This window comes from Myotis yumanensis, unplaced genomic scaffold, assembly GCF_028538775.1.
Source record: "Myotis yumanensis isolate MYYU_CA2020_CCGP unplaced genomic scaffold, mMyoYum1.0.hap1 SCAF_5, whole genome shotgun sequence".
NCBI lineage: Eukaryota > Metazoa > Chordata > Mammalia > Chiroptera > Vespertilionidae > Myotis > Myotis yumanensis.
The window spans coordinates 37,320,139-37,346,364 of record NW_027223756.1 but is presented as its reverse complement, the minus strand read 5'-3'; the positions used below and the strand labels follow the sequence as shown (position 1 = coordinate 37,346,364).

Genomic DNA, 26,226 nt, shown 5'->3' with positions numbered 1-26,226 from the left:
TCAGCCGCAGGCAGGAAAAGGGTGGCAACAGCAGCAAGATACGGCTTCAGTGCGCTCACAGCTAACCTGAGAGTTTAACACGTGCAACTATCCACCAAATACTTATATTTGCTTATGTGTCTTCTCCACTAACAATGCAGTCGGATAAATTAAAAAACATATTAGAAAACATGAACTGGTAAACGTAAGCAGTCAACAAGGATTGTGTAAAAGTTGTACTTACTTCATGATGTGGTGTAACCGTGGGTCTGTAAACTGGGTTGTTCGGTTATTATGATCTACAAAATATATTCTCCCAGAAACTGTACTTCTGACTTCCCAACCTGGTGGCAGTGGTCCAAGTTCATCACAATTCACACTGTTAAGGTCTCTATCAAAACGGAAGACACAGAGAGGTTTGTCCACCTGGGTATGGAGGCATGAAACTAACACTTCAGCAAGAGGAACCACAGGAGTCCCTTCCTTATCAATGCGGCCATGTCCCAGTTCTGCTACGAGGGACAGTCATGGTGCTACTTACGCCAAACTCTCACCAAATCCAGGCTTCTGTGCTGCAAGTGGCAGCAAATCCAACAGATAACAACGAAACTTCCAGAGCCTATAACCATGAGAGGGAACGTGGTCTACCCAGGGAACATCACTTCTTACACCACAGAGGGCCACACGGTAGGAAGTATCTGAATGCTGCTGGAAACCTATCTGAACTCACAAGTTATAGTAAACGAAATGCTCAAGGCCAGAAAGGGTGCTTCATCGAAAAGCCCCTGACAACACAAGCTTTTTAAAGCTGATAGGATGTATTAACACGCATTTGAACTCTCGCAATTCTAAACAGCTGCACCGGGAGAGGCATTCTCATATTTTAGTTGGCTTTATTAAGTAACTGTTTCTAATCCAACCTCTTAATTATTTCAATACAATCCACAGTCAGATGGGTACACAGCATTACTGACCAAGATGCTTTTCTAATTAGCACAAAAGCCTGACATTTCTTATAGTGGGTACTGACGAGACACCTCATCCATTTGCAGGTAATATTTCCAATCTAATTATAGACACTGAATCAGAAATTTAACACAGACTTGGAAAATCGAAGACAGGAAGCTTGTTCTCAGATGAAACAAATTATGAATAAAAAGGAAATGAGCATTACTAAAAATGTTATTTGGTAGTAATGCTATTCTAAAAAAAAAGAAAAAAGAAAAAAGAAAGAAAAGCAAAGCAAAGAAGAAAAGAAACATAACTCTGTTATGGGGTGGGGTGGGGTGGGGTGGGGCTCTCTCTGACCTGGGCTCAGATGTCTGGCCTTGTAGAAGGAATTCGTATAGTAAAGCTTCATCTCCCCCAGGAATGGTCCCCAAGGGACTGAGGCAATAGGGATAGTAAAGTAGAAGAGAGAAAGGGTAATAGTCTTTATATTTCCTTTTAATGCTTTATTATGGAAAATTTTAAGCATGTAAAAAAGTAGAGAAACCATAATGAATAGCCAACTTCAACAATTACCCAGTCATTGTCAACCTATTTCAGATACACCCCTATATTCACTGCCCCACTCCAATCATTTGAAGCCAAGTCCCAGGCATCCTATGATTTCATCCATTTTAATATTTTCAGTTAAAATGAGAACACATCTTGAAGGGCTTATTGGCTTTCCAAGTCAGAGCACATTTGATTTAACCCAGGGGTGAGGCCTTTTTGGTTTTGTGATCTGATTTCAAGGTCTAGGATTGCTTTCTAAGGACCCTCGGTTCCAGCAGCTGCCGCCAGGACCCCTGGCAGACATCCTCTTTGAGCTGCCATTCTTCCAAGTTTACATCTTCAACCTAAGGGGCTCTCAGCCAGCCAGGGGTCCCGGTGCACACCTGAGAAACCTACCTTGGTATTCGGGGGTCGTGCCACGTGCTCACTCCAGTCTGTGTGTGCAAAAAGTAAACTTGCCCCTGCACTGTTGTTCTTTGTTCTGTGCAAGAAATCGGGGGATACAATTAGTTAAATTCAATTCCAAGGAGTTTTTTCAACCAGTCCTCTAAGCACAGAGTCTAAGCTTTTCAACATTGTTTAAAATCACTCAGAAAAGGAATGAAGAGGGCAGTGGTGAACTTCTGCCAGACTTCCTCACGTCACCAGCCCTGTGTAAATGTTTGGGCCTCTCTTCCATTCCCCGTTCACACCTGGACAGGCGGTGCTCTCCTTCCTTAGTCAGCCCTGGACCAGGCCCTGTTTGTGTATCCACCACCCCAGGACTGACCTTACCTGACCTCTATGACCTCCATTTGCTCTTACTTCTGGTAATGATGCGCCACATCCATACCACATTCCTCCTGCATTAGGTTCTCGGCTGTCAAACGATCCCTTTCCAACCCTATCCCATACTGTCCTTTCCACATTCAAATCAGAGCACTACAAATACCTCATCTACCACCACCATCCTGGTTTTCTTGGATATTCATTTGCCTGAAATTTCACACAATTGCTGAACCGGGAGACTGGTACAGTGCTGACACCCTCGTGATGAGCAAGATTCATCACCATCTTTTTCTGGTTACTCGTCTTTACACGACACAACCATCCCACAGCACAGCTCTGCCAACATCAGCAGCTGTGGCATGTACAAGTTACGCAAAAAGGTTTAAAAAATTAAAGCTCTCTGAAACCTTGTAGATAATGGACGTAAGAGCGGGCGAATTCTCTCACCGTAGCCTTCGGGCAGTTCCGGGGACTGGTGGCCATGGGGGCGGTTCTGAGGCGTCTGGAGGGACCCTCGGAGCTCGGGATTTCGAAGCCGCTGTGCCTGAAGCCTTTGATCTTGACTTGGGGATTCCCCAAACCTGCAGTTCCCTCCACCAGCAGCAGCACCGGTACTATCTGTGTAAGGGGCAGGTTCCTCCATGAAGCAGCTGAGCGGCCTTCCAGGCCCAGAGTCTTCATACACGGTTCTGAAAGGGGGCAGAGCACAGTGCGCATGGGCACACGGCCGAGGAAAGACCCTGAAAACTCAACGCGGTGCTCTTATATCCATTTATTTTACTTTACTTGAGCAATATACAGTGTCCCAAGCGCTCAGTTTCATAAAATTCATCCTGTCCTAGTTAAACAGAAAGACTTTCATAGAAACAAGTAGCTAAAGGGAGCCACAGGGAAAGTGCCATCCAAGCCACTTGGGGGTTTCATCCTCAGGTGAAGGTAGGGATTGGAAAAATCAACCTCGGACATGAAATGAGATTTGATTTTTCTTAAAGTCAAATCCAAACACTCCATTTCCCTTTTTATTTTCCTCTATCATAAAACTCCTGGTTACATAAAATACCGCAATGACTTTAAGTACTCTTTAACACAGATCTCCACCCCGGAGCAATTTTGAAGACAATTTACCTTGATAGGCCATTTTCTCTTATAAGCAAGTACTTTTAGAAAAACATTTTACATTGAAAAATTTAAAATATATTCACAACTCGGGAGACAACCCTCCTGGACTTCTCCCTCTGCCTTGTGGCTGCCCTTCCTCTCCACTGGATTAGTCTGAAGCCAATCCCAACAACTTCCTATTCACCCTTAAATAGCTCACACATACCTCTAGAAGATAAAGACTTTTTCCATTATCATGACTAAAAATGTCCATTAATTTTTAAAAATATCATCAAATACAGTCAGTGTTCAATTTTTCCAGTCAATTGTCTCCTTCAGGATCCAAGCGAGGCCCACACATTGCGTTTAAGTCTTTTATTATTAACTTATAGCTTCTCTTCCTTTTTTGTGAGTATTTTCCTAGCATGTATCTGTGAAGACACTGGGCTGTGTCTTCTACCCTCTGCTGAGCACCCCCCTTCCAGATGGTGCTTGTTGCATCCCCTTGGGAGTCCCCTCGATTTCCAAGAGGTATGTCAATGCCAGATTACCTCTCTTTTGTGATGATGCTAACAACTATTAATAATTATCAACCAGCTTCATTAATTCATTGGCAATCGCAAAATTGTGATAGTGACCAATGAGAGTTTTCAGGGTATTTAAAAGAAAAGTATTTTAGGGTTCTTTTTTCTCTTCCTGTGTCATTATGAACACAGAATGTTCATTTTTAACATATTTGATGTGTTCCAATCCATTAGTTATAATTCTTACTGATGCTCAAACTGTTCCATCTTTGGCCAGTGGGAACCTCTTTAAATTGGATCCTGAGTCTTTTGGGCACAACCCCACTAGTCTTTACAGCTTACTTTATAAACAAGGAAAGTGGGTGCCAATTTTATCCCAAAGTTCTTTCCTGTGTCTTAAGCATTCAGCACAACGAAAGATGTGAAGGACACTTTCACATAGAGCGAGAGCCTAAGGCAGCAGAGAACTCAGCAGGCATTGCCATGGTGATACGTACCCTTCATTTTCTAACAGTCCTCTGCAGTCTACCACAGACCCTCCAGTGCCTATTCTGTCTCGTGTCTGTAAACTGACTAAAACAGAAAAGAACGTCGTGCATTAAAATCCAGTGGTTTTTATACAATTGTAATACAGTGAGCCATTGCGGATGCATAATTTATGCACAATATTATTTTCTAAAAGCGAGGCATGTGCATATACAAGACACATATATTCTTATGCTTTCAAGCAAGAGGTATTTTATTCCAGTAGCTGCATACCACCATACACCGCCTGGAACATTCCTTAAAATGTGGAGCAGAAAGAGGTACTGTGTTTTTCGTGCTCTCCATAAACATAACAGACACAATATTCACTTCCTCTAAGTTACCTTATCCTTTAAGGAGATTTTGACATGTTTAATAAGGACACAGAAAGCACTTTTAGTATTTGTAAAGTCTAGATGCATCCAAATATTTATTCTCAGTGGCTACTATGAACAACAAAGACAATTATAAAGCTGCTCCCAGCTATTCATTTCCCGCTGGCACATCTTTCCACAAAGAAAATAAGAAATCAGAAACAGGAAAGCATTCAGTGAGAACTTTTTCACTTTGATAGTTTTAGGATCTATACCCACTATTCATTTACCTTGGGTTAAGTCTACACAAGGCAATACCTAAAAGGTTTGGGGTCACTTTGGTATGCTGCTGAAATACTACATTTTCTTTGATTCCTTGTAATGCATACAATCAGCAAACACAGAAGATCACAGTTACCCTAAAATGCTGATAAAAAAAATGGATAATATGATGAGCTACTTAACAGATAAATCGCTTCCAAGAGAATACTGCCAGTCAACACTTTGTAACATTAGCACATTTATTTGTTCAGTCTAAATAATTCAATCCTCTAACTCTATCAAATCATATTACATGGAAGTCTTCAGAAATCATCTTTGCTTTTTACATATTTGATGGGTTTTCCTGAAGAAACTATTTCTCAACTATTGCATTATGTGGCCACTGTTCTTAACTACCTCTGGATAATATAATGACAAATTAATTATCCATAATGGGATGATTAAAATGACATTTAAAATTATAACCCTAAATATTTTTGTACCTTAGTGATTTTAACTCAACTTTGAATGATAGGTTGAAGAGATAAATTAGATAAAATAATCAAAACTACACAAGATGAAACTTTTTAGTGCTGAAGAGATGGCCCCTGTAAGTGGTTTGTTCTTCGAAGTATGTCACCATGCCAGTGCCTGTATGTGTTTCCTCAGTGATGGAGAGTTGAATGTTAAGTTGAGCAAAAGCATCTCTTTATACAGATGAGAAAGTTCTTACCCACTATTTGGCCACGAACTGCATCAGTATCTGAGGGATTTAGTTTGCATAGATCCAAACGCTGGTCTGCAAACAAACAATTCAAAACTTAACCCAGCGAAATGTTAACTAGGGAGGAAGGCAGGAATTCTGTATTCAGTATTAAAAAAAAAAGATGCCTCATAAGCCTTCTTCAGTTGCATGAAGAGGCAGAAAAGCGTTAGTTTCTTACATCCAGTATCTTTTAATCTGCTGATGGCATTGGAGAGCAGCCGCACACAGCCCAGGAAGCCAGCTCCCTGCTTCTTGTGAATTTTCTTGTGGTTCCACACGCTGATGGTTATAGAATCAGTTTTCCCAACATATCTAAAAACAACATGCAAACTCACTTTTAATTGTATTTCTGAATTATGATATAGCCCACTGAGATTTTATCTGATTGACTTGTTAGCACAGAATAATCCTTTAAAAATAATACTGGTTCTGTATTCCACATGTGGCAGGCACTCAATAAATATAGGTCTACTAATCTCAATGGGCTGGGAAAAGAACGATAACAGTTATGTAAGAAGCAAATGTAGATAACCACATAAAGTTATAATCTTATAACAGATTTATCATATATGTATTTATTTAAAATTCTCATCTGAGGATGTGTTGAGAGAGAGAGAGAGAGAGAGAGAGAGAGAGAGAGAGAGAGAGAGAAGAAAGAAAGAAACATTAATTGGTTGCCTCGTATTCCAGTCCCAACTGAGAATCGAACCTACAACCTAGGTATGTGCCCTGACTGGGAATTGAATCCAAAACATTTTGGTGTATAGGACGACACTCAAACCAACTGAGCCACCAGGCTGGGGTGAGATTTATTATATTTTATTAGGTCCAAAGGACAATGACATATTTATAAATTCCTACTAGTGTTAGGCTTACTATTGAACACTAGTTTGCAATGGAGGACTACCTATAAACCCATAGATCCATCTAAAGATCACTAATGGGTACTAACTCAGACATTATCCCCCCACTTACTCTCAGTGCAAGTCAACCAAAGAGGGGAGCTTTCAGGACAAGAATTGACAACCACTTTCCAGGCCACTTATAGCACCTCAGTATCACTGAAAGTGAGCTTTAGAATCCAGTTATTAAAAATTTCATCCAAACCCAGTATAATTTGTGTTAATAAAAAAACAATAATCATTCAGTATTACTTTGATAAAAATTTCTTAGCAAGAACATGAAAACATAAGTGCATATAAAATAGTGGTTTTCAAAGTGCAATCCATTTTATGAACAAATATAAGAAGTTGTTTGATGGTACATAGGTTTATATACATTCAATCATACCAAACTATATTTTCTCTTACAGAAAATGTATTTGAACTAAAAAGCAGAATAAAAAAATAAACAGAAATATATACAATATGTATTTGCATAATAGATAAATATAATAATAATGTATTTTTAAAATAAAAACTCTAAAACCAGGTTTAGGGTTTCACTGAAAAAGTAGTAGGACCCAAACTATGCTCTTTTTTTCTGCTAGAATGGCCAGTTGGTTGAAAAGTCACAGAAGATCACAGTTACAGAAGCAAACCATAAAAATCTATAAAAATGTCAAGCGCAAGAACTTTCAAGTACATGAACTCTAAAATGAGGCAGTATTAATTTGGCCATACTTTTATTTTTTATTTTTTTATCAATAACAAGTTATAAATCCCTTTAAAAAAAGAAAAAAAGAAACGCTTCTCTTAAAAGCTAGATACCTACTTCCCTGCTGCTCCCAAATGGCTTACAGAATATTCAACTCACAGATCATAGTGCTGGTTCCACTTAGGGTCCAATGTGTTTTTCACAGTGTCCGTTGAGTGGCACTGCCCAGATCCATCCACAACAATCTTTGCAAAGGGGTCGGGGAGTCCTGAAGAAGAGGGGACAGCCACAGATCGATCAGTGTAACATTAGAACATAGTCTTACAGGTTAACGGGAGCTTCGAATCCTCTAATTTGGTAAGAAGATCACATTAGTCGATTTCATTCTCTACTTTAAGGTCAGTTTTGATCTGTTTAGCTTTCTAAGAATGGCAACCCAGGATGACATCACACCCAGATTTTTAGAGGCGAGGGAAAAAAACACACCCCACCCTGTTAAAAATGGGCTTAAATTCAAATTCCCATTTTTGATGATCACTAAGGGGGGCTAATTAAATGAAGGAAAAGATATCTATAATTAATTGTACTTATACTTTCTAAAAAGTAATACTTAGAAACCTTGTTTACTGACTGTCAACTTTAACTGTGGAAGCAAGAACTCAGCGAGCCCTAAATGCATCAGACAGGTTTATAAGACCAGAGAGGTGGCAAGGGAAAGGCTTTAGAGCCAGACCTGGATGCGAGCCAGCGCTCTGGAAGCTTCCCAGCTACTTGAATAAAGCCTGTGAGCCTAAGTTTCTTCATCTTTAAAGTGTGAATAACACCACTTAAGAATTGAGCAGTGTCCTTGTGAGGATCAGGAAAAAAGTGAAGAATTTTAAGCTGCAGGCACCTACTTTATAGTAGGTGAATTTCTTGAGTTAAGGGGTGAGTCTTTCTTTAGAAAAGGATCCTCTATTTTTCATAATTCCTTTAATTACAAGGCTTTTAAAATACGATTTAATTTATAAAATTTGACTAACAATTTTACTTAATCCCGGCTATTTTATAGAAAAATGTCTCATCTGTATTTGAGCTGAGAACACTTTGTTCAGCAGAAAGTAATGTATTAATGGGTGGAAAGACAGAGAAAATAGGGTGTGGCTGAAATAGGGGACGAGAGAGTTTTTCTTGTATGAGTTATAAATTCTGTGCTTTGGAGCCGACTCTCTCTATGTTGTAGTCACCTGGAAAATGAAGTTTGTCAGACCATGGATTTCTATCCAGTAAGGGCAGGATTTTTAGGAGAATACACACAGTGTTTTTAACAAGTTTAAAATTTCAGAAATATGTGAAAAATATTAATATTGTAAGAGAGCAAAAATGGGTGTTTACTTACTGAAGAAGTCTTTCTTTGCAAGGTTCTTGGCACATAATACTAAAAACAAACAAAAAATGCTAGGGTTAGCATTTATGGACAAGGTTTTCATCATAGCTGGTTGCTATGGACTAAACTGCCTCCATACCCCGCCAATTCCTAGGTTGAAGCCCTATCCACAATGTAATGGCATTTGGATATGGGGCTTTGGGAGGTGCTTAGGTTTCGATGAGGTCATGAGATTAGGGCTCTAATAATGGGATCAGTGTTCCTATAAGAAGGGACCACAGAGCTTGCTCTCCATGTGAGGGTACAGCAAGTAGGTGATGTCTACAAGCCAGGGAGAAGCCCCTCACCAAAAACCAATTCTGCTGGCACCTTAATCTTAGGCTTTTCCAGTCTCCAGAACCATGAGAAATAAATGTTTATTGTTTAAGCCATCTAGTCTATGGTATTTTGTTATAGCAGCCCAAACTGACTGAGACAATAGTCTATATAGACAATGAAAAAAAAGATTCTAAAAATTATCTTTGCCAACGATTGCCTTTCAAATTTAATTCTACATTAAACAAAAAAACCTGTCAAGTAACTAAAAAGTGTTTTCTCGCCCAGCTGGCATGGCTCAGTGGTTGAGCGTCAACCTATGAACCAGGAAGTCACAGTTCGATTACCAGTCAGGGCACATGCCCAAGGGTTGCAGGCTCAGTCCCCAGTGTGGGGAGTGGGGGAGGCAGCCCATTAAGATTCTCTCTCATCATTGATATTTCTTTCTCTCTCTCCCTCTCCCTTCCTCTCTGAAATAAATAATAATAAAATAACTTAAAAAGTGTTTAAGTTATCAACTTAAAAAAGAAATCAACTATAATAAATAAAATGTTTTAGTTCGAATTTCTTAAAATCTTACTTAAACACATATAGGTAGATTTATCAATAGGCTCTTATAACTGCTCAAGGTCACATAAATACCTTTTTAGCTACTACTAAAAACAAAAGAAATTGTGCATTTCTGATATTCTGATAAATAATACAATTTTGTAAGTGTAAACTTCAGTATGTTGGAGAATAGAAAGCAAGGGGAGAGTAATAAAAAACATGGTGTTGTAAAAAACAAACAACAAAACGTATGTTAAGAGTTTATCAAAATGTTGGCACATAGAATGCAATAAATGCTATTGTTGTTATCTTATTAATTAGGTGGTATCAATTACTATTAAGAAATTTTGACACCAGATCAGTTACATGATTAAAGCTACTATTGCAGGGGAATATACACTGATGTCCCTTTTACATTGCTTCACAAATTTTGCTATTTTTTAAATCCTCACCCAAGGATATGCTTATTGGTTTTAGAGAGAGAGAGAAAGAGGGAGAGAGAGAGAGAGAGAGAAACATCAATTGGTTGCCTCTTGTACATCCCTGAACTTGCAACCTAGGTATGTGCTCTGACCAGGAATCGAACCCGCGACCTTTTGGTGTATGGGACAATGCTCTAATCAACTGAGCCACACTGGCCAGGGCAATTTTGCTAATTTTAAAGAATATAGTGTTTTGCTTTGAACTTATAAATATATTATTTAAAAAATATATTCATATAATACATATATTCTACAAACTTTTCAATTACTATATTTTTATATAACAGGTTTATCAAGATATAATTAATATACTATACAATTTATCCATTTAATGTATATACAGTATAATCAGTGGTTTTTAGTATACTCATAGGTTTGTACAACCATCACCACAATCAATTTTAGAACATTTTCATCATCCCCTAAAGAAATCCCATACCCATCTATTAGCAGCCACTTTTCATTCAACCTCAAATCTCGCCAGTCCAAGGCAATCACTAATCTACGAGGTCTCTGTAGATTTGCCTATTCTGGACATTTCATATAAATTGAATTACATAATATGTGGTATTTTGTAACTGCCTTCTTTCACTTAGCATGTTTTTAAAGTTTATTCATGTTGTACTATGAACCCATTTCTTCTCATAACTGAGCAGTGTTCCATTGTATGAATAGAACACATTTTCCTTACTGAGTTATCAATAGATGGACATTAGGGTAGTTTCTGCCTTCTGGTTATTGTGAATGATGCTTGTACAAGTTGCTGTGTGGACAGAGTGGAGTTGCTGAGTTGTATGTTTAACACTTTGAGGAACTGTCAGTGTTTCCCACAGAACCTGCACCACTTTATATTCCCACCAGCAGTTATGAGTGTTTTGATTTCTCTGCATCCTCAACTAATACTTATCATCTGCCTCTGTGGTTTTATATCTGTGGTTTTAATGTACATTTCTCTAATGACTTTGAGCATCTTTTCATGTGGTTATTAGCTATTGGTATATCTTTTTGGAGAAATTTTTATTTGGGTGTTTTTGCCTATTTTTAACCGATTATTTGCTTTTTCATCTAAAGATAAAATATACTTATCAGATTTGTAAATATTCTCCCATTCTGTGGGTTGTCTTTTTACTTTCTTGATGTTGTTCTTCGAAGCACCAAAGTTTTTAATTTTGATAAGGTCCAATTTGTCTATTGTCTATGGTTGCTTGTGCTTTGGTATCATGTCTAGGAAGGCTCTGCCTTATCCAAGGTCATAAAGATTTAATCCTATATTTTCTTCTAAGAGTTTCATACTTTTAGCTTTTTTAATACTTCTAGCTACTCTAACTACTCTTAATTTACTCTTTATCAGACATTTAGGTCTATGATCTATTTTGAGTTTATTTTTGTGTGTGATGTGAGAAGGGGTTCATATCATTCCTTTGTAGGTGGATATGCAATTGTAGAGCACCATTTGTTTTTTTTTAAAATATATTTTATTGATTTTTTACAGAGAGGAAGAGAGAGGAATAGAGACTTGGAAACATCGATGAGAGAGAAACATCGATCAGCTGCCTCCTGCACATCTCCTACTAGGGATGTGCCCGCAACCAAGGTACATGCCCCTGACCGGAATCAAACCTGGGACCTTTCAGTCCGCAGGCTGATGCTCTATCCACTGAGCCAAACCGGTTAGGGCGTACCATTTGTTTTTAAAGACTATTCTTTCCCCAATGACTTGTGTTGCCACCCTTGTTGAGAAACGAGGTTCTACTGTATTTCATAAAAGTTTTCCACATTTCTAATTGGGTTTACTCTTGAATGTTTTGTTTTTTGATACTATTGTGAATGGAAGTGTTCCTTTCATTGCATTTTCTAATTGTTATTTGATTATAGGAAAGCCTTTTCTTACATTAATTTTGAATCAGCCATCTTTTCAACTCTCCTCAAATGGACCTGCGATGATGTTTCCTTCAGCTTCTCTTTTCTTTCCCACAGCTCTGAATGTCTCAAAGACTCTCATATCAAACCCAAACTGTCCAAAACGGAATTGAAACCTTCCCTCTCTGCCTAGAACCTGGTCCTCCCCCAAGATTCATTTCAAAGATCAGCAGCAACACCCACAACTGCACAAGCCAGAAATCTGTATGCCATGCTTGTACTTCTCAATCTCTCAAATATGTTGACTTTTTGCCATCTCCACCCTTGTTCAAGCTCCCAAAATTAGCTATCACAAAGTACTTTTTAAAATTTAAATCTCATGTCTCATTCCTTTTTAAAAATTCCACATTGCGAAATTCTAGATGTCATGCTCTGACCCGACCTGCCTCAACTCTCCAGCCTCAAATATTATCCACCAGCTCTGGGCCCTAGTTTTTCTGAGATGCTGAGGCTAGATTGCTTCTGACTGGAAAAATTCTCAAAATATCTCAAAAAGATTAATCTTTGTTCATATTTACAAGACTAGCAATGTTTTCATTTAAGGCTCACTCCAGTGGAATTCGGTTATTATCGCAAGGTGGAGAAGCTCTCAGTAGTGTCAGCACAAAGAGAACTTTGCCTCAATTTGGTTCAAGGATCATTTAGGGTCATACTAATTCTAGTTTAGTTAATGGCATATGATTTCTCCTACTAGAATAATTTTGTGATATCGAGATAGAATTCTCTTTGTCCACTCTAAGGGATGTCATGATAAAAGACAATTTATTACACAGCACAAAATCCCACACTATTTGAATCTGCCACTAATTTTTAAACAAATATGTTATACACCAATTATAAATTAGGTTCTGGGGATACAACAATGAACAAAAGAGACATTTACAGAAAAGGAAGCTCAGTTTTTCAGTGTAGACCACTGCACGGCTGCTTCAGTTCCAACTCTGGTAAGTGATACTTCTTATAATCACATACCAGAGGTCCCTAATGTTGGAGAAAGAGTAAGAGCAAATGATGTAATGTTCACTTAGCATCTCAAAATACACGGAAGGGCAGTGTTTGCTAACTTGTACATTCAGTTAGTAAGGCAAGCTTCTTTACCAGGCCCCTGCTAAAAGCACAGGGTCCCCCAAATACTTCTTGTGGCTGTAACTTTTATTTCCTCTTTTCTTACATTTATATGTGTCACCAAGTCCTATCTTTTCTTTTACTAAAAGTCTCTTGATCTTGTCCTTTCCCTTTATTCTGTACTCATTCTCCTGTTCTGGGCTTCAACTATTTGCAGTTATTCTAAGAGCAACAGTGCCCTCCCTAACTCATACTACATTCAGCCACCAGATCGATCTTTTGACATGACATTTTCGTGTTCTAAGGCTCAAAATTTTCAATGGCTCTGTATTGTATTTTACTGAAAATCTAAATTTCTCCTGGGTGTCCCATTCTCTAGTATCACTTTTATCATTCACTATTCTTTATAGTTCAGTACATATACACAATGGAATACTACTCAGCCATAAGAAAGGATGAAATAGTGCCACTTGCAACAACATGGATGGACCTTGAGAACATTATGCTAAGTGAAATAAGTCAGTCAGAAAAAGCTAAGAACCATATGACTACACTCATATGTGGGATATAAAAACTGAAAGTCATGAACACAAACAGTGTGGTGGTTGCCAGAGGGAAGGGGGTGGAGGAGAAGGGGGTCCTAATATAAGGCGACAGGAGAAGATGTGACCTTGGGTGGTGGGCACACGGTGCAATAGACAGATCTTGTAACATAGAAACCCACACCTGAAACCTATATGTTCATGTTGATCAATGTCACCCTAATCAATTTAATTTAAAAAATACAAAATAAAAAACAAAGTATAGTTCAGTTCATTGTCCCCCCTCCTCTGGGCCCTGACCATTACTACCTCTAGGCAATTATTCTTGCTACTCAATCCACTTAGCAATCTTTCTCTTTTTGTATCTATCTTTGTGGGCAGGCCAGGCCCTCTTTCTCAGTGAAGCTTCATTCAGGCCATTGTTTCCCAACTGCCACTCTGTGCCAAAATTTAAAAAATAAGGACTATATAGTGGGGTTTTCTTAAAACTGAACTAATTAATTTTAAATGTCTTTTTGTTCTAGAGTTATATGTCTTTTCTATTTTTTCATGTTAAAATATTTCTTTACTGAAATGTGGTAAAAAAAATAGTTTCAACAATGACTTGGCAAAAATAAAAGCTGGCAATTTTAGATTGATAGCCACATTTGCATAAATGTTTTGACTAATTTGGGAATCTCTACTCTTAATTACCGGCAATCTATTCCCTCTTTTTACTCCTCTTTTCTTTAAGAGACGTATAGTTGAGCAATCAGTACTTTTTCATACGGCGGCTTTGTCCCCAGTTAAATTCAGTTCCTCTGAAGGAGCAACCCCATCTTCTACCCACTTAGACATGGGCTTCCTAGGTGCTGGCCACACAACAGGCATGCAACACCGACTATGATGAACAAGAAACAAAAAGTAATGCAAAGAGAGTAACAGTAATACAAAATATAGACAATTAAGGTATCTCAATAATTTAAAACACCTAAATAAAATGTTCACTTATTAGAAAATATAGTTTACCACCTAGGATAGCTGCCAACACATCATATGCACTTAATGTACATTATTAGCTGCCTGCCTCATCCAACTTTTACATCTAAAACTCAAATTTTTATCTACTTAGGGAAAAATTGTTCAAGCCACAAAAGGGGGAAAAAACAGAATCCCTGTTAAAGGCAAAGTCAGGTTTCCTGGTCATTGTATGTCACTAGCATGCCATCTTCTACACCTTGTACCAGAGTCACTCATCTGTCAATTCTCATACAAACTTAGGAAATCCTCAAATTTGCCTTAAGAGGGAAAAAGAAATCCATATTTCAGTTACATCAACATACTCAAAATCTTTAAATCCATATATCTTTAAATATTTTAAAAATATATGTATTTGTATTCGTTTAAAAATATATAATTTTATTGTTTCAGAGAGGAAGGGAGAGGGAGAGAGAGATAGAAGCATCAATGACAAGAGAGAATCACTGATCGGCTGCCTCCTGCACACCCCTTACTGGGGATCGAGCCACAACCTGGGCAGGTGCCCTTGACTGAAATCGAATCTGGGACCCTTTAGTCCAAAGGCCGACACTCTAACCATTGAGCCAAACTGGCTAGGGCATATATCTTTAAATCTTTAAATCTATTCCATTATTTGCCTAATGAAATAAACAATTTTTCGCAATCCTTTTCAGTAAGTTTATACATAACACACATAGACGTTTCAGTATTTAGACACCATTAGATGATAAAATGGTTTCTCCTTTGCCAGGGAAAATTGTCTAAGTTAACAAAACATATTTTAGCAACCACCAGCTGTCCTAATTGTCTTTGAGGTTGGGATGGGGGTCAGGGAGGGGAACGGAGACTCTGGTAAACTGACAACCCTTAGACTGGTTTTCCAAACACTGGTTGCTTAAAATGAGTATTATAGCTTCATTTTCTATAAAAGTATTAAATTAAAAAATAAATGACAAAACTGTGGTAATTTATTTGAATTCAGAAGTATGACAGAGCCTGGCTGGTGTGGCTCAGTGGTTGAGCATCAACCCATGTATGTGGAGGTCATGGTTCGATTCCCAGTCAGGGCACATGCCCACTAGGAGGCATGCAGGAGGCAGCTGATCAATGATTCTCTCTCATCATTGATGTTTCTCTCTCTCTCTCTCTCTCTCTCTCTCTCTCTCTCTCTCTCTCTCCTTTTCCCTTCATCTCCCTAAAATCAATTTTAAAAAACCATTAAAAAAAAGTATGACCAAGTTCAGCTCATACTCCCACACTCTGAGGAGTGAGGCAGGGCTGCTGTGGCAGAAATTGCCTCCCCATGAGGCAGAGCTTGGCTCCAAGGACTAGGGTCTGTTCCGGCTCCTCTGTCTGCCCCCCGAGTCCCCACCAGCTGCCAACACTAACGCCATTTTTTGTGACTTCAGAGTCTACCTAGTCTGATAGGATGAGGCAAGTGGACACACAGGGCAGGTATCACTTTTTCCACTTTACTGGTGAAGTTACTACGATCCAGAAAGACTCAGTAGCCACCCCCCTTTTACCCATCTCACATTACACTATCGCAGTAGCTTTACAGCTGTTGTCAGAGTTTGAAATGAAAGCCTCTATTTATTTATATGCTGCTTCATGTCTGCCTCTCCCCTACAAAAATGTCCACTGGAACAAGGGCTGTGTCTTTTGCATTCCCTACTGTATCCAGATTACTTTAAAAATGTTTGCTGAATAAACGAACTCGGTAATAACCTTTTTTTCTTTTTAACTAACTACTCACTAGAACATAAGCACCAAGAAGGCAGAGACTATTCTTCTAAACCATTATATTCCTAGCATGGAGCATAGGAATTAAATGCGGTCAATATTTGTTGAAATAAGTATCTGAATGAATGAATGAATGAATGAATGAGATAGTTTTGCTAGAGACTCCACCATGGTGTGTCTCACTCTATCCCACACTCCACCAGGAGTCCAGGCCTGGCAGCTTTGCACACACACTGCTGCCTGACAGATCCTGTTCTTCAGAAAGGGTTTTTGCTACTCCTTATGGTATCGTTAGTGACATTTGGTTAGCTCTAAGAAAACAAAATGTTCCCCTGCAGTTTCAAACCGGAAGTAATAGTACAACGAAGGAGAAATAAAATACATGTCAAAAAACAAGTCAAGTCCAGAGGGCATTTGGAACTTTTTGTTTGAACAAAGCCTCATTAATGAACAGTCATTTTTACATCTCGAGGGATTATTTCCAAGGATTGATTAGGTCATTACATTCCAAAAAATTTATAACCAAGGGGCATATTTAATTTTTATGTTTTAATCTTAAATGTTGCTTTTCTTGACACCCTGAGTTTGCCCTGCAGAACCCGCAGGACTGACTTCTCCCTGGGTGAAGGAAGAAAACAGGCCTCACAGAAAGCAATTTCCTGTCGTTTGACTTCCTCCCAAGTATTATAGGAAGATAAGAAAAGTATCTCATTTAAAGTCTGTCTTTTAGAATAACTTTTATGTCCAGATCATGTTTCTGTCTCAAATCGACCAAATGGAATGCTTTTCAACCATGTTAGAGTGGAACAAACGTATCAAGAGTGCAGGTGATTCTACAGGTGGAAGCACATTTCTTTGCCTTAGAACAAAGGAAAGAAAATTCAGGTTTTCATTAAAAAAAGTTTTACCTAAATATTTAAAATTATAAAAAAAGCCAGTCAGAGAAAGACAAGTACAATATGATTTCTTATGTGGAATCTAATGAACAAAGTGAACTAACAAGCAAAATAGAGACAGACTTATATAGAGAGCAGGCTGACAGCTGTGTGTGTGTGTGTGGGGGGGGGGGAGTGGGAGCAGTGGAGGAATTGAACAAAAAGAAAAAAAAAGAAAAACTCATGGACTCGGACAACAATGTGGGGAGGAGGAGGTGGGGAGAGATGAAGGAGGGTATCCTATATAATAAAAGCCCAGTGACCGAACAGCGGAATGACCAGAACGACCAGTCGACCAGTCGCTATGATGTGCACTGACCACCAGGGGGCAGATGCTTAATGCAGGAGATGCCCCCTGGTGGTCAGTACGCTCTCACAATGGGAGTGCCGCTCAGCTGACCAGGATGAGCGGTGGTTTCACAGGAGGACTAGCCACTCAGAGGGTGGGTCCACAGGCGCTAGGCTGATCAGGATGAGTGGTGCTCCCACAGCAGGCTGATCCCCGCAGGCCACGCCCCCACCAGTGCACGAATCCCATGCACCGGGCCTCTGGTAGGGGTATAAATGGTGATGGAAGACTTGGCTTGGGGTGGTGAACACATAATACAGTATACAGATGATGTGTTGTGAAATTGTGCACCTGAAACCTGTATAATTTTGTTAACCTGTACCACCCCAATAAATTTAAAAAAAGGGAAAAAATTGTTACATTCCAAAAATTAATCAGTTCCTAGATCAGTTAATTATCAATGTTTTCTCCCTAAACATGTTTATTTTTTTTATTCAAATGCCATATGCAAAGACCATGTTTATTAACTCCAAAACTTCAGCCCCAGATGTCTAGTATCTCTTCTCCTGAAAAGCACACAGAGATTTTATAACCAGGAGCTAAGGAGCAGTTTGCAATGTGAGCTTCTAAAAGCACCCTGGAAAGCAGACTGTCTCCCAGGCAACCATCTGACCAACACCTCTGCCAAAACGTTTGATGAAACCTATCAATGGAATCACAGTGGACAGTTTGGAAGGACTGAAAACTTTGCCACTGTTTTGTGAAACTTTAAAAATACAATTGAATTCCCTTTAGTATAAGTGATAACAGCAGCTAACATTTACTTAATATTTTTACAAGGTAATTAATTAGGAACTAAGCTACGTATCTGACATGCATGACTGCATTTATTCAATACCACAATTCCATGAGCTGGTTACTGTTATACTGAGACAGGCCAGTAAGCCAGGACAAGTGGAATAGGAAAACTGAGACAGATAGCTGAACAAACAAGCAATTTATAGCAGATACATAAGGTCACCTCCTTAGAGATAACATCTAGGTCTTGATTGTGATGTGTTATTTTTTAATGTACTTTTGTATTCAATTTGCTAGTATTTTGTTTAGGATTTTGCATCTGTATTCATCAGATATTGGTCTGTAGTTTTCTTTTCTTGTGTTATCCTCGCCAGGTTTAGGTATCAGGGTTACGTTGGCCTCATAAAATGTGTTAGGAAATACTGCCTTCTTTAATTTTCTGGAAGAGTTTGAGAGGGGATGGGTATCAAATCTTCTTTGAATGTTTGTTAGAATTCATCAGTGAAATCATCTGGTCCTGGATTTTTATTTTTTGGGAGTTTTTGGTGGTTGTTTCAATTTCCTCACTGTTTATCAGTCTATTTAGATTTTCTAATTCTTCATGATTCAGTCTAGGAACGTTATACATTTCTAGGAACTTATCCATCTCTTCCAAGTTATTGAATTTGGTGGAATGTAGTCTTTTATAGTATTCTAGTATGTTCCTTTATATATCTGTGAAGCCTATGGTAACCTTTCATTTCTGATTTTGTTCATGTGAGTGTTTTCTCTTTTTTCCTTAGCCAAGAGTTTGTCAATTTTATTAATCTTTCCAATGAATCAGCTCTTTGCTGTATTAATTTTTTAGTTATTTTGTTCTATATTTCATTCAATTCTGCTCTAATTTTTATTATTTCCTTCCTCTGCTGATTTTGGGTTGCTTTTGTTCTTTTTCTATTTTTTTAAGATATAATGCTAGATTGTTTACTTAGGATTTCTTGTGTTTCTTGAGATAGACCTGTGATGATATAAACTTCCCTTTTATTACTGCTTTCGCTGCATCCCAGAAATTCTGATGTCGTATTGTCATTCTCGTTTGTCTCTCTATATCTTTTGATCTCACCTTTCATTTGTTCTTTGACCCAGTCATTTTTTAGTAGTATGTTGCTTAATCTCCACATATCTGTGGGTTTCTTTACTTCCTTTTTGCAACTGATTTCTAATTTCAAAGCACTGTGGTCAGAGAATATGCTTGGTATAATTTCGACTTTCTTGAATTTTTTGAGGCTAATTTTGTGACCCTACATATGGTCATTCCTTGAGAATGTTCCATAGGCACTGGAGAAGAATGCATAATCTGATGTTTTGAGGTGAAAGGCTCCGTAAATGTCAACTATGTCCATTTGGTCTAATGTGTCATTTAAAGCCAATATTTCTTTATCGATTTTTCTATTTGGATGATCTATCTAGAGCTGTCAATGGAGTATAAAGGTCTCATACATGATTATATTTTTGTATGTTTCTCCCTTCAGTTCTGTTAGGAATTGTTTTATATATTTTGGTGTTCCCTGATTGGGTGCACATATATTAAGAAGTGTTATGTTTTTTTGATGTGGTGTCCCCTTTATCATAATAAAATGTTCATCTTTGTCTCCCATAACCTTTGTTAGCTTGAAATCTGTTTTGTCAGATACAAGTATGGCTATACCTCTTTTTCTGTGGATGTAATTTGTTTGGAGAATCATTTTCCACTCTTTCACTTTGAGTCTAACTTTGTCTTTGCAGCTTAGATATGTCTCCTGAAGGCAGCATATGGTTGGGTTTTGTTTTTTGATCCACTCTGCTACACTGAATTCAGTACATTTACATTTAGGGTAATTATTGATGTATGAGGATTTCCTATAGCCATTTTATCTTTTGTTTTCTGGTAGCTCTGTGCCTCAGGGTTTTTTTGTGTTGTGTGTGTGTGTGTGTGTGTGTGTGTGTGTGTGTGTGTGTGTGTGTGTTTGTTTACCATTAGGTCTATGAAAAAGAAAAGTCCCTTTTCTTTTGAATACATCTGCTCTCCATCCCCCTTAGCAAATTCAGACCTTTATTACCAAACCTTTCATGTTTTGTCATCACAAATTATCCATTTGTGTTGTAAGTTTGTTGGTGATCTTACTCATAGTTTTGTGACCTTTTGTTCTTTGTTTCAGGTAGAATAACCCCCTTGAGTATTTCCTGCAAAGGAAATTTTATGGCGGTTAATTCTGTCAGTTTCTGTATGTCTGGAAAAGTCTTTATTTCTTCTTCATATATAAAGGTTAACTTTGTTGGATGTATTATTCATGGCTAGTAGTTTCTCTCTTTCAATAGTTTGAATATTTGATTCCACTGTCTTCTGGCTTGTAGAGTTTCTGCTGGGAAATCCAATGATAATCTAATGGCTTTCCTTTATAGGTTACTTTCTTCTTTTCCCTGGCTGCCTTCAGAATTCTTTATCATTGATTTTTGACAGTTTTAATACAATGTGCCTTGGAAAAGGCCTTTTTGGATTGAAATAAGTAGGTATTCTGTTTGTGTTTTGGATTTGAGGATCTAGCTCTTTCCATAGGTTTGGCAAGTTCTCAACTGTTTGTTTGAATAGGCTCTCCATTCCCTTTTCTCCTTTTCTTCTTCGGGTATGCCTATTATTTTATATTGCTATTTCTGATGAAGTCAGATGGTTCTCATGAAGTTATTTTTTAAAATATATTTTTATTGATTTTAGAGAAGGAGAGGGAAAGAGAGATAGAAACATCATTGATGAGAGAGAATCACTGATCAGCTGCCTACTGCATGCCTCCTACTGGGGATCAAGCCCAGAACCCAGACATGTGCCCTGACTGGGAATTGAACCATGACCTCCTAGTTCATAGGTCAACGCTCAACCACTAAACCACCAGCCGGGCTCTTTTTTTCCTCTCAAGTCTCTCTCTTCCCTCTTCATCATTCTTAGATTTCTAATATATATATATATTAGAAATACATATATACAATCCTCACTTGAGGATATATTTTTATTGATTTTTAGAAAGGAAAGGAGGAAGGGAGGGAGGGAGGGGAAGGGAGAGGGAGAGGGAGATCAATCCGTTGCCTCCCAAGCATGCCTGGACTGGGGATCGAACCTGGAACCTAACTGGGAAATGAACCTGCAACCCTTTTGTGCATGGGACAATGCTCTAACCAATTGGGCCATACTGGCCAGGGTGCCAGTTCTTTCTCGTTCTCTTTTATTGAGTTCTTCATCTCCATAATTTGTTTGGTTATTTTTTTTAAAAAAAATTGAATTTTAGAGAGAGGGAGAAAGAGAAACATCATATAAGAGAAAAACATCAAACAGCTGCCTCCTGCAAGCCCCCTAACTGGGGATCAAACCTGAAACCTGGGCATGTGCCTTAACCAGGAGTCAAGCCATGACCTTTTGGTTCATGGTTCAATGCTCAACCACTGAGCCACACTGGCCAGGCTGTTTGGCTCTTTTTAAAAGTTTCAATCTCTTTGATAAAGTACTTGTTTTGTTTTCTAAGCACATTAAATTGCCCGTCTGTATTTTCTCACATCTTGCTGAGTATTTTCAAAACTGCAATCTTGAATTCTTTGTCATTTATATTACATACTAGAGGCCTGATGCACGAAATTGGTGCAAGGAGCTTGGCCCCTGCCTGCTGTGGTGGCTGCCTCTACCTCGGCCCTCATAGCACTGGCTTCGTCCAGAAGGTCATCTGGAAGGACGTCCGGTCTAATGAGCATATTACGCTTTTATTATTACAGATATCCATGTCTTTCAGTTTGTTTTTGGAGATTTTTCATTTTCTTTTTGAGCTGCTTGGCTACCTGATTATTCATGGTATTTGATGAATCCCTTCTCTGTCTAGGCATCTATTTATGAAAGGTATTTCTCTAGCAGATTAATATGAAGAGGCCTTTCTCTTATTTTCCAGTAGGTGGCACTGAATCATAAGTTTTTAGCTTTCTGAAATTCCAGTGCTTCTTCCCCACCCCAGCCAGATATGCTGTCAGTGTAGCCCAATGCATGGGGGTGGGCTGGGCTGGGCTGGGGAACTGGCCAGCTTCTTTGTTGTTTTGTCTTCCTGGTATTGGTGGCCTTAGACCTCCACTGGGTTCCCCCTGCACCCTGACCAAGGACTGGTCGCAGAGTGCACCCTTTGTTCAGGAAAGAAAGTGATTCCATAGTACCAGTTCTTGGGTTTGCAGATAATGTGCTCCACAACCTGACATCAAGGGCAAAGGGAGGCGAGCTCTGGTAGGCTAAGGAGCTGTAGCTTTGTTTCTCTGCCTGAAATACTGACCACCTAAGAACTGTGTCCTTCCATGCTGTGTCCTTCCCAGGTCTGTGGGCTCAACTGCAGCCTGTACTACCCACTCCTGCAGGAATGCTTACCAAATTTCTTTGCTCTTCCCAGCTGAAGGGAGCACCAGGCACAACCAGATTTCTCTCCTCTTTGGGCCCTGCCTTGAACTCCTGGCTGCAGGGCTGTGTCTGTGGGTGATCTGAGTCCCTTTCCTTTCTTGCCTCTCCCTTTTGTTCCCATTTGCACACATTTAGATGTTTCATGGCATGGATCTCTCAGGCTTGCTTGTGCATTAAGCAGGGAATCCTTTGTTAAGTTATAGGTGTTCAAACTGTTGAAACTTCAGTGGGAGAGACCAAGGGTATCTCTCATGTGCCACTTCTCTGATGTCAGTCCCAGAGTAAGCAAAAGCCTTCTTCCAGGGTAATCATGAATATCAAAAGGTAAGCATTCCTTCCAGCTCATCAAGCTCACTCCCTTCCATAGATTAAGGCAACTGTACAAGCATCCACAAGCAGAGCTGATATAAAACAACATTGGGTTGGATACAAATTATACCTTATCTAGTGTTCACAACAGATAAGGAAATCATAGTTAGGTGAGATTGAATTACTTGCTCAAGACCACACAGCCTCAAGACTCTGACTCCAGAGCCCAAGGCCATACTCCCATATACTGTACCATACTCCCATACAGTATGTTTTGAAAAGGTTTAATTATGTTGGGAAATTGACATGCAACATAAGGAAGCCAGAATAATCCAGAGAAACATATATTTTTTAAAAATAGCAAATATGATTTAAAAAAATAAAAAGGGAAATTTGCCAGATCTTGCTTCTAACTAGAGAATGAAAAAAATTGTAAAGTTGTGGTAACTCGTTAAATATACATTTTCAAATACACCAACTTGTTAAGATAATTCACAAACCATAAAACTCATACTTTTAAAATATGAATATCATCCAATGCTATTGGTATAGTCAGAATTGTACAACCATCATCACCATTTAATTTCACAACATTTTCATAATACCCCAAAGAAGCCCCATCTACATTAGTGGCCACTCCCCATTCCCCCTTTTTCCAGCCCCAAGGCAACCACTAATCTATTTTCTGTCTCTGTGCATTTCTCTATTCTGGACATTTCATATAAATGGATTCATATAATATATGTGACCTTATGACTTTCAATTAGCATAATGTTTTTAGGGTTCATTCACGTTGCAAGTATCAGGACTTTATTTCTTTTTGTTGCCAACTACTATTCAACTATATGAATATACACCAAATGGCCAGCACCTTTGACTTCCCAGCCTTCAGAACTGTGAGAAATATGTTTCTTGTTTATAATGCACTCAGTCTGTGGCATTTTGTTATAGTAGCCCAAATAAACTAATAAAGCATCTATAGACACAGGAAGTAGATGGGGGATAGCAGCTTAGATGGGGGATAAAGGGAATAGAAAGGGACTGCTAACGCATGTGGGGTTTATTTTGAGGGTGATGAAAATATCCTGAAATTAGATGGTGATGGTTATACAAATCTGTGAATAGACTAACAACACTGGATTGTACATTTTAATGGGTAAAGTTTATAGTATAATAATTACATCTCAAATAAGACATAAAATGCAACAGTAATTTGAAGACTAATGTGAGTGGTGTTTGTTTTTCATAAGACAAATCATTCAGTCTTAGCTTTATTTTATTAGGGAGTTATAGGTCATTGTTTAAACTGCCATGTTGTGTGGAATAAGATGTGTTAAATAAATTCTTTATACAGGAATAAAAAAATAATGGGCATCTATTACAAAAGGAGCAGAAAATGTAGTATCTCTCCCAAAGAGTTTACAGTTTAGTTTGACAAACAGAATGCATTAATAAGGAAATCAAACAATAGTGCCTAGCAGATCACTTTTGCTTACCCACATTCAATTAGTCATCCAGTCATATCAATTCATCTTTTGTAGCAGCTTAAATCTATTCTTTCCAGGCCCACTGCTATTGCTCAATTCCAGGCAACTCTTGTGTCATGTCTGAGTTACAATGGGGTCAGGCATCTCTTTTCTAATTAATTTTAATTATGAAATGATTACTTGTTGGATCAATGAATAAAACACTCTTCATTTGTAACTCTTTTACACATAAACCTATGAGCTCAGCACCACTTACAAAAGAAATACAAATTCCTTCCTGTTCCCAGACTGTATATACATAATACAATGGAAAAACTTGGAGATTCATGAAGTAAGAAAAATATATCCCCCCAATACTATCCTAGCTTTTGACAACTTATTCATTTATTTATATGGATATTAATATAAGCAAAAGTTGGTGAAATCCATGCAATGCATACTCACCAAGCTTGAACCAGATGTAAGAAATAATCATTCCACAAGAATAAAACCATGAAGCATTCCTTTCAAATTGCTATGTTGTAGTCTACTGAAAAATATTTGCAGACTACAAGCAGAAATCATAGAAAACTTCCATGTGTCTCCCTGAGGGTTTGGGCATTCACAACACTGCTCAGCCTTGACTCAGAAAAGTCTCTATGCCACTGATGGGAGGGGCGAGTGGAAAGTGCCTTTGGGAGGCTTTTATTACCAAATGCTCTATGCGAACTGGGATGGTTCCCAATTCACTCCACCTACAAACTCTCACTTGGGAGTATGAGAAGTCTTTCTCCAAAACCACCCAAAGAAAGGACCCGTCTCTGGAATAAGACTTTGAAGCAAATAACACTTGTAAATCAGTCCTTTGGAGTACTTAAGAAACAAGGAACTTTCACAAAATACTAACTTTCCTGGATGTAAGGACTTATGAAGGTCAGAAATACATATAGGAAAGCAATGATAAGTGCTATTCTTTACAAGTCCAGTTTCAGAGCTGGGAAGATGACCAACAGAAATTGATCTGATACCAAAGAGTCTCAAATTCACCCTCTCCCTCAAATACAAACGTTCCGTGCCCAGGTCCTGTTCCAGCTGAACCCTAACTTCAGCCTCTATTCTTTGTAGCCACCCTTGGCTTCTACTCCAATCTAAATGATCATATGTCTATGACTTTGCATCCCACGACTTACCACTTGGATCACTGTGGGCTCTACCTCTGCCCTGATTTCTCCCACTCTGGGCAGCAAGTATAACCTCTGTCCTTCAGAACTCATTTCTCTTTGCCTACCTATCTTCCGTCCTCCCCTAGATGTGTAGATCCCAATTGGATTACTGGGGACTGGAGGCCATATATAACCTTTCTTCACTATACTGGGCCAAACGATTTTGAAATTATCAAATCCTGCGTTCAAATTCCAACTCAGTTATATAAATGGGTAACATGGAGCAAACTACTCAATCTCTCTGGGCCTTAATTTTGCTCATCTGTACCATAGAGATAATACTTCATTCTTTTCAGGGTTATTAGGAGCATCAAAATAGGTACTCAAAAATAGTTGCTATTATTAACTTATCTTAATATTACTAACACCACTTATCAAGAATGCCTGGCAATGTGCTAACAACTTTACTCATTTAAATTCACAAACTTCTGATGTATGCAATATTTACCTTCATTTTAC

General features: G+C 38.5%; 1 protein-coding gene across 4 annotated transcripts in view; it reads right to left on the bottom strand.

Annotated features, from left to right (window-relative positions):
• Positions 1-26,226, bottom strand: part of SMURF1 (SMAD specific E3 ubiquitin protein ligase 1) — an 84,710-nt gene that overhangs the window by 19,134 nt on the left and 39,350 nt on the right. For 2 of the 4 annotated variants that reach the window (XM_070415065.1, XM_070415066.1), the window contains exons 2-10: positions 8,710-8,748; positions 7,491-7,599; positions 5,914-6,047; positions 5,703-5,768; positions 4,367-4,442; positions 2,695-2,936; positions 1,876-1,960; positions 1,288-1,365; positions 224-370 (exon numbers count right to left, since the gene is read on the bottom strand). In XM_070415065.1, the coding sequence (XP_070271166.1) occupies positions 224-370; positions 1,288-1,365; positions 1,876-1,960; positions 2,695-2,936; positions 4,367-4,442; positions 5,703-5,768; positions 5,914-6,047; positions 7,491-7,599; positions 8,710-8,748 (976 nt within the window). The remainder of the gene's footprint in view (positions 1-223; positions 371-1,287; positions 1,366-1,875; positions 1,961-2,694; positions 2,937-4,366; positions 4,443-5,702; positions 5,769-5,913; positions 6,048-7,490; positions 7,600-8,709; positions 8,749-26,226) is intronic. The other 2 variants (XM_070415067.1, XM_070415068.1) reach the window with 1 other exon arrangement.